Source organism: Haemorhous mexicanus, chromosome 26 (genome assembly GCF_027477595.1).
Source record: "Haemorhous mexicanus isolate bHaeMex1 chromosome 26, bHaeMex1.pri, whole genome shotgun sequence".
Lineage (NCBI taxonomy): Eukaryota > Metazoa > Chordata > Aves > Passeriformes > Fringillidae > Haemorhous > Haemorhous mexicanus.
This window is the reverse complement of record NC_082366.1, coordinates 1245647-1253879: the sequence shown is the minus strand read 5'-3', so window position 1 is coordinate 1253879 and position 8233 is coordinate 1245647. Positions and strand designations below refer to the sequence as shown.

Sequence of the window (8233 nt, the reverse complement as noted above, 5' to 3'; positions counted from 1 at the left end):
TTGATTCCTACACTTTTCTCAGCATCCTTTCTGACAAGTATGGTGCAGAGTTCATGCATTTCCAGGAGGTTTAGCAGGGTTAAATGGGATATTGGGAAGAAATCCTTCCCTGTGAGGGTGGTGAAGGCCTGGCCCTGGCTTTTGGTTCTTCGGTTAAATGGAGCTGTGCTTCCTCAGGGTGCCTCTGCAGGAAAATGAGCTAATGAGGCCAAATTTAAACTGCCCCCCGAGATTCCTCCTCAGGCATCTCAGATGCTTCCTAGAGAGTCAGTGGAAAAACCCAGATAAAGCCCACAAACCCAAAATAAACATCCCTCTTCCCCAGAGCAGCTTCTTCCCAGTGTTCTTGCTTCCTCTGAGACTTGTTCCGATGCCCTGGGATGTGGAAGCTGTCAACACCTCCTGTTCTTCCCAGGATCACCAGGTCCTGGAGTCAGAGCCTCTCTGGGACCCTCAGGGGCTGGGGGGAAGGTAAAATTCACTTCCCTTGAGCACCTGCTGGCAGGAGCCCAGGTGAAATCACCCACCTGGCATGGAAGTGTCTGTCTCCTTTCTGCTGGAAAAATTTCCTTGCCTGCCCTAAGTCCAGATCCATTTGCTTTGTAATGTCTCTTTTCATTCCCAAATCTGATTCTTCCTTTACAGAAGGCTGTGGGTTGGAATGGAGTTGGGTGATCCAGTGCCACCCCCTGCCATGGCAGGGACACCTTCCACTGTCCCAGGCTGCTCCCAGCCCCATCCAGCCTGGCCTTGGGCACTCCCAGGGATTCAGGGGCAGCCACAACTTCTCTAAAACCTGTGCCAGGGCCTCCCAGGGAACAATTCCTTCCCTCCAGGCCTTGTCCCCAGTCCCTCTTCAGCTCTCCTGGAGCCCCTTCAGGCCCTGCAAGGTGTTATAAATGAGAAGCTTGACTATGCCAATATTCAAGCGGCAATCAATTTATTAATTCATATGGTAAAGTATGAGCAACACAGCGCTGGGTACAGGGGGGGCACTTTCCCTCCAACTGCACGCCGATAGTTGGGGCTTACAGGTATTTATAGGGGTACTCCTAAGCTTTCTCAGCAGTTTCTATTCCAATTGTTACTCATCAGCAGTTTCTATTTCCCAATTTTTACATCACAATTCTGTACACTAATGTGATTTAATTTTCTCAGCATGTATCCCAGAAAAAGGAGTATCCCAGGTGGTGGGGTCCAGCTTCTGAAAGAAGGAAGTCTCCCAGCTGGTGAGGTCCAGATTCCAGGTGTGGGTCCAACTTTTGATTGCAAGGACCATAAATCTCATAACAGTGATGTCCAGCTTCCCTTGGTCAAAACTATTAATCCTTGAGCTGATGTTTACCTTTCTCAAGCTGCTTTTCACTGTTTTGTTAGGGCCTCGAGATAAGCATGCTTCCTTTTTATATATTCTAAAGCTATAGTCTCAAAGATCCTTACTACAAGCAATATACTAAAATTATACTTTAAAAGGTTATTAGTGCAAAACTCTTTAAGGCTTACCTACAAGCGAAAGTTCTTGTCAAAAAGCAGCATTTTTAAAGCTTTAATTTAAATGCTCCTAAATCAGCTAAAGACTTATAAAAGTTAATTGCAAACAAAGGATAGGTTCAAAGGCATTCTTCCATGCTTTATTTTTCTGTTGTTTATTAGAATTCGTCTTTATGACTGTCCCATGGTCAGTCTCCACACATACCACAATCGCAAACACACACATTGCCTGTCTGTACCTGACACTAAACACAGCTTTGTATTTCACACAAGGGGCTCTGAGCTCTCCCTGGAGCCTTCTCCTCTCCAGGTGAGCACCCCCAGCTCTCCCAGCCTGCCTCCAGCCTTGGAGCATCTCCCTGCTCTCTGGGTTTGCTCCATGCAATCCCTGTTTTTCTTCCCTTGGGTCCCACAGAGTCGCTGTTTAGTGATGAAAGAAAAAACCCAACTTTTCCTGCTCTGATTCCCCTCCTGCTGACACACAGCATCTCTCCCTAACACACTTTATTCACTGCCTGTTGTGCTGGGGGGTGGGGGGCACGGATCTGGGGCTGTTTCCAGAGATTTAGGGGCTGTTTCTGGGTTTTTGGGGCTGTTTCCAAGGGTTTGAGGCTGTTTCTGGAGTTTTGGGGGGCTGTTTCCAGGGATTTTGGGGTTGTTTCCAGGGTTTTGGGGGCTGTTTATGGGAGATTTGGGGCTGTTTTCAGGGGGTTTTGGGGGTATTTCCATGATTTTGGGGCTGTTTCTGGAGGTTTTGGGGCTGTTTCCAGGAATTTTGAGGCAGTTTCCAGGAATTTTGAGGCTGTTTTCAGGGTTTTGGAGGGATTTGGGGGCTGTTTCTACAGTTTTTGGAGCTGTTTTCTGGGTTTTTGACGCTGTTTCTGTGGGGGTTTGGGGCTGTTTCCAGGTTTTTGGGGACTGTTCCCGGATTTTGGGGGCAGTTTCCAGAGGTCGGGGACTCTGTACAGTGTTTTTAGGGCAGTTCCCGGGGTTTTAGGGGCGGTTCCCGGGTTTTTTGGGGCAGTTCCCGGGGATTTTAGGGGCTGTTCCCAGGTTTTTAGGGCAGTTCCCGGGGTTTTAGGGACAGTTTCTGGGGTTTAGGGACAGTTCCCGGGGTTTTTAGGGCAGTTCCCGGGGTTTTTAGGGCAGTTTCGGGGGTTTAGGGACAGTTCCCGGGGTTTTTAGGGCAGTTCCCGGGGATTTTAGGGCAGTTCCCGGGGTTTTCCGCCGCTGAGGGCGGCGCGGGGCGGGCCCGTTGCTATGGCCGCGCTGCCCCTTAGCAACGGGCCGTGTGCGCGCCGCGCGGGGCACGCCGGGAGCGCCGCGGGGCCGCGGGCGGGCGGGTCCCGCCGCGATCCCGGTTCGAGCCCGGCCCGGCCCGGCCCGGCCCGGCCGCGATGAACGAGGCGGTGTCGCGGCAAACGCGGGAGACCCTGGGGCAGGTGATCCGCAAGCCGCCGCTCACCGACGCGCTGCTGAGCAAGCCGCCCTTCCGCTACCTGCACGACCTGATCACTGAGGTGAGTGTGGGGCTGAGGCACCCGCGGCACCGCGGGCCTCCCCCGGCGTGTGGGGCATGCCCGGAGCGCTGCGTAAATCACGGGGTTTTGGGGGGTTTGGGGTGGGAAAGGCACCTGAAGCGGTAGGAAAAGGGGTAGGTGGGGTTTGGGGAGGAATTGTTGCCTGTGAGGGTGGGGAGACCCTGGCTCAGGGTGCCCGGAGAAGCTGTGGGTGCCCATGGAAGTGCCCAGGTTGGACACTGGGGCTTGGAGCAGCCCGGGATAGTGAAACATCAGAGAATCCCGGAATCGCTGAGGTTGGAAAAATCCCCCGGGATCTCGGAGCCCAGCCTGTGCCCGCTGCACACCGTGTCGTAACCCGGAGCTCTGAGTGCCACGTCCAGGCCTTCCCTGGGCACCGCCGGGCGTGGGGACTGCACTCCGATGCCTGACCCCCCTCTCCATGAAGGACACATTTCCTGCTGCCCCACAAGGTTTATTGAGCTTTAAATGCTTCTGACTTACCCCCTTCCTTCTGTTTTTTAGGTGATCAGAGTGACAGGTTTTCTGAGAGGACTTTACACAGATTTCGAGCTGAAGTCAGACAATGTCAAGGTGGGCATGGGATTTCCTTATTTATTTGGCTTTCAGTGTTCTTTCAAGGTTCTTCTGGTCTTTTCTGTGTTCAGCACCAAGGAGCTGTTGTTATTTTTGTGAAGAAGTTGTTAAAGTTCCTGCCTATGGGTTTTATTATGCTTTCCATGGGGTGAACACCCCTAGATTTGTGTGCAAATTTTTGGTTTTAAAGAGTCTTGTGGTCTCTCAAGAGAATCCATGGCCCCAAACTTACTGCTCTATATATTTGAGTGTATGTACAAACACATACATATACGGTATATAGATATATACATTAAATATCTATATAATCAGATATTAAATATCTGTGTTTAACATCCCAGGACTCACCTGTCTAGGATATGCATTCCACAGGAGCTTTATTGCAATATAAAACTGGCTGATTGCTGAAAGAGGAGGTTAATACTATTACTGAAAACTCCTTTTCTCAAGTCCAAGGGTAACTTTACTCTCTGTTTGCTGCTTTCCCCTGATTTTTGGCTGAGCTGATGCTGAGTTCCCTAACTCCCAGCCTGATTTGAGAGCTTTGGTTGCTGATTCCTGGCAAGCAAAGCAGTTTTTGTGTGTTGCCACTTAGGCAGCTGATCCCATGGTGATTGTTTAACGTAGCAACTGAAGTGTGAGCTCTGACTTCTCATCCCTCCAGCCAGTTCTTGCACGTTTTAGTCACTGATTACTGTGTGTGTTTACTGCTGTGACTGCTGCTGCTGCTGTCAGGATAACTCAAATTAAGTCATGTATAACTGACTTGTTGGTTTTTTTGATAGTGCCCTTGTTGGCCCAAAAAGCAGATTTCCCCGCAGCTCCTGAGCTGGTCTTTGCTGCATCTACATGCTGCTACCTCTCTGAGAATTTCTCTCACAAATTTCTTTCACAGCCCATAAGTCCATGGCGTTTTCCAGAGCTCAGGCAGAGGAGCTCAAAATCCTGGAGTGTGGGGGAAAATGTCTCAACCTTGAGTTCCTCTTCCCAAAACTGGTCAGGAGGAAGACTTGGCTGCTTCCTTGCTGTGATCTCTTTTGGAGTTGTAGAAGATCAGGAGAATAATTTTTATCTGAGTAATGAATAGGAGAGAGCTGTAAGGAGGACTGAAATCATGAGGATTCCTTAATTGTGAGAACTTCTGTGAAATTTCACTTAGCTTTACTTTGTTTATTTGGTCTCTTATTTTTTACTTCTGATTTTATGTAATCACTGGAAGACATCATCTTTATTGAAGGGCAGTTGGGGCAGGTTGTTTGTGAAGTATAATTGTGAAACTAAAGCAAACATGGTAATAATTGTGGAGATAAAAGTTTCTCTAATTGCTCTTTTACCAGGATAAGGATTCCAAAATCAACTTCCTTCAGAAGGCCATTGATGCTGTTGTGATGGTGACAGGAGAGCCACTGTCAGTGAAACCAGCACGAGTTGTGGCTGGACACGAGCCTGAGAAAACCAATGAATTCCTGCAGGCAATTGGGAAGTGCTGCTTGAACAAGGTAGGACAAAATTATACAGAGTTCATCACACAGGGGACAGGAGGAGAGGGAACAGCCTCAGGCTGGGCTCAGGGTGGACATCAGCAGGAATTTCCCCATGGAAAGGTGCTCAGGGATTGAAGGGGCTGCCCAGGGAGGTTTGGAGTCCCCATTCCTGGAGGTGTCCAAGGAACACCTGGATGTGGCACTCAGTGCTCTGGGCTGGGGACAAGGTGGGCATCAGTCACACCTTGGAGGTCTTGTCCAACCCAAATGATGCTGTGCCTTAGTTACCCCTCTGCTGTCATTAATTAATGCACAGCAGAAACATTTTGTCACCCTTTAGTAACAGCAGGTAGAGAGTTCATGATCTTTAGCAAGAGTTTGAGCCAGCTTCCCACACAAATGCATTCTGAATATCAAGGCTTTTATTATGCACTGTTGTTCACTTTATTTGTTTGTCTTCTGGTAACATTTATTAGATTGGAAGCACAAAATGAAGCTCCAGAACCTTTAAAATTTTGGGATACAGATGCATTACTTATACAACCAGTTGCTCACCTTTGGCTTCGTCTCCTTTCAGTCAAATCTCTTAATTGTGGAATGAAAGTCATTTTTCCACTTTGCTTTTTTTGATTATGGAAATACAATAGTGGAGAAATTTGATAACTGGTTAAAAACAACTGCAGGGGCTGTTCTTACACAGAATTATTGCATTCTTTCATGGCATTGTTATGTTTTTACACTGAATTGTTACATTAGTACATTAATTATTTAGTGAAACAATTTTCTCATTTCAGTGGTGTTTTTCTGTTCCTTGCAGCTGTCCAGTGATGCTGCTGTAAAAAGGGTCTTGGCTGGGGAAAAAGCTGATGCTAAAGGGAAACCTCCACCCTCTAAACCTCGACATAAAGAAAGCAGAGAGCCCAAAGCAGAAGAACAAAAAAGCCATAAGGATAAAGAGGTAGCAGTTGCCTTTTTTGGGGGGTACTGGGGTACCATGATATATTTGTTTGGAGTATTTTTAGCATTTTTGTGTTTGTAGAGTAACTGTGTGATTGTGATTGAATTAATTTTTAGTGTTTGCTTTCTTTTTAGAGCAGGAAAGACAGTGAAATTAAAGACAGAAGCCCCAGCAGAGACAGAAAACCCAAAGGAGATTTGAAAGAGAGTAGAGAAAGAGAAAAGGAGAGGGATAAACAGAAGAATAATGAAGAGAGGCCCAAAGAACCTGAAAGAGACACCTCAAAGGAAGGAGAAAAACAAGAGAGGGAAGGAGGCAAAAGCAGAACGACCAAGCAAGGAAGAGAAACAGAAAAATCCAGAGGAAAAGGAGACCCAGAGCGAGGAGAGGACCTCAGGCATGATAAAGGACAGGAAAGAGAGAAAAGACATGAAGGAGGAAGAGAAAAGGACAGGCTGAAAGGAAGAGACAAAGACAAGGCCAGGGACAGAGAAGTAGAGAAAGACAGAGAGAGAAGAAATCGAGACAGGGAAAAAGATGGGGAGCACCTCAGGGAACATGGGAAGGAGAAAGCAGAGAAAAAGGTAATTGAAATGTTATTTTGGGGAAGAACTTTCCCCACACTGTGGTTGGGACTGTGTTTGTTCCAGTGGCCTTCCATGTTTGTATTCCTGCTCATCCAGCAGGAAGGGACCTTGTTCCAATCCCCTGCCATGGGCAGGGACACCTTCCAGACTGCTCCAAGCCCAATGTCCAACCTAGTCTTGGACTCTTCCAGGGATCCAGAGGCACCCACAGCTTCTCTGGACACCCTGTGCCAGGGCCTGCCCACCCTCCCAGGGCAGAACTTATTCCCAATATCCCATCCATCCCTGCCCTCTAGCAGTGGGAAGCCATTCCCCGTGTCCTGTCACTCCAGGCCCTTATCCAAGTCCCTCTCCATCTTTCTTGTTAGCTCCTGCAGGTGCTGGAGGGCCTTCCCAGAGTTGGGATTGAATGGTCTTTAAGGTCTCTTCCAACCCAAACCAGTTTAGGACTCCTGGATATTCTAAGGATTATATAGGTCCTAAAACTGCCCTGAGAGCCACCTCTTCACTGCCTTTCTTTTTGTTACTCTTCTATTTCCTCTTCCTCTAAATATTTCCTGTTCTGTTGGTAGAAATTCAGGATCGATGGGCACCAAAATGCTTCTTCTGAATCTAAACCAGTTCATTTCTTTCCAGCCCTCAGATTCTGAAGAATCCTTGCATAGAAAACCACAGAGGCCAACTAAAGACAGCAAGTGCCAGCCAGACACTGAGGTTAGTAGTGGAGGAGGCAGGAATAACCAAAGTGTTGCATTTTGATTTGGGACTCTGCTCAAAAACAGTGTAGGGTTGAAAGGTGGGTAAATGGCAAGTTTTAGGGCTGGGAAATACATGAAATAGATGTTTCCCTGGGATTTTTGGTTGTTTATTTATTAAAAATTTCTCTGAGCCTGGACCAAAAATAAAAAGTCTACTCAATTTATTTTATTTTGCAGATTTTATTTCTTTGTATTCATATTTTGGACAGTTCTTAGTATCACAGACTGGTTTGGGTTGGGAGGAACCTCAGAGCTCATCTCTTCCAACCTCCTGCCATGAGTTTTCTTTATTCCTCAGAATCTTTCCTGCAAAGCTGATAGGGTTTTTGTATTTGTTTTTGAATTTTAGCAGAAGTGACTGTTTTGGACAGAAAAGGAGTCCAGGGTTGTTTCAGGGTCCATGGTTTGCAGCTGGAAGAGCAGCTCAGTGCCTCTGCACAGGAGCTGCTGCTTGTGTCACCACTGTGCCTCCATCTGGTGCTTCCTGAGGCAGTTTGGGGAATTACGGAGCCACGAGGCCAAATGTTTAAAGAGGGAGACTTCAGTAAATGAACCTAAAGCAGCACAGGCTGAGGAAAAACCAGGCAGGATCCCAACTCTAGCAGGAGTCTCTGGGCCCACTGTCATTATTGTGTCTTCCCCATGAGATGACAAATTTATGGCTCTTCCTTGACTCCAGCCCAACCAAAGTCTTTAAGTTATTGGCACTGGGAGGGAGAGCTTATAAAAGAGTTGTTTTTTTATTTTAGCCTCCAGCAGATATTCATGGCCAAGTCAAACTTCCTGCAAATTGGGTCTCTAATGGAAATTCTGAGCCTCATCCTAAGCTCTCTCATCG

At 47.4% G+C, this 8233-nt stretch overlaps 1 protein-coding gene across 4 annotated transcripts in view; it reads left to right on the top strand.

The window, feature by feature from the left end:
* The first annotated feature begins 2813 nt into the window (after positions 1–2813).
* Positions 2814–8233, top strand: part of TRAF3IP1 (TRAF3 interacting protein 1) — a 28562-nt gene continuing 23142 nt past the window's right edge. For 2 of the 4 annotated variants that reach the window (XM_059868124.1, XM_059868129.1), the window contains exons 1-6: positions 2814–3011; positions 3537–3605; positions 4946–5107; positions 5910–6053; positions 6185–6634; positions 7274–7351. In XM_059868124.1, the coding sequence (XP_059724107.1) occupies positions 2889–3011; positions 3537–3605; positions 4946–5107; positions 5910–6053; positions 6185–6634; positions 7274–7351 (1026 nt within the window). In that variant the 5' untranslated portion in view covers positions 2814–2888. The remainder of the gene's footprint in view (positions 3012–3536; positions 3606–4945; positions 5108–5909; positions 6054–6184; positions 6635–7273; positions 7352–8233) is intronic. The other 2 variants (XM_059868125.1, XM_059868128.1) reach the window with 2 other exon arrangements.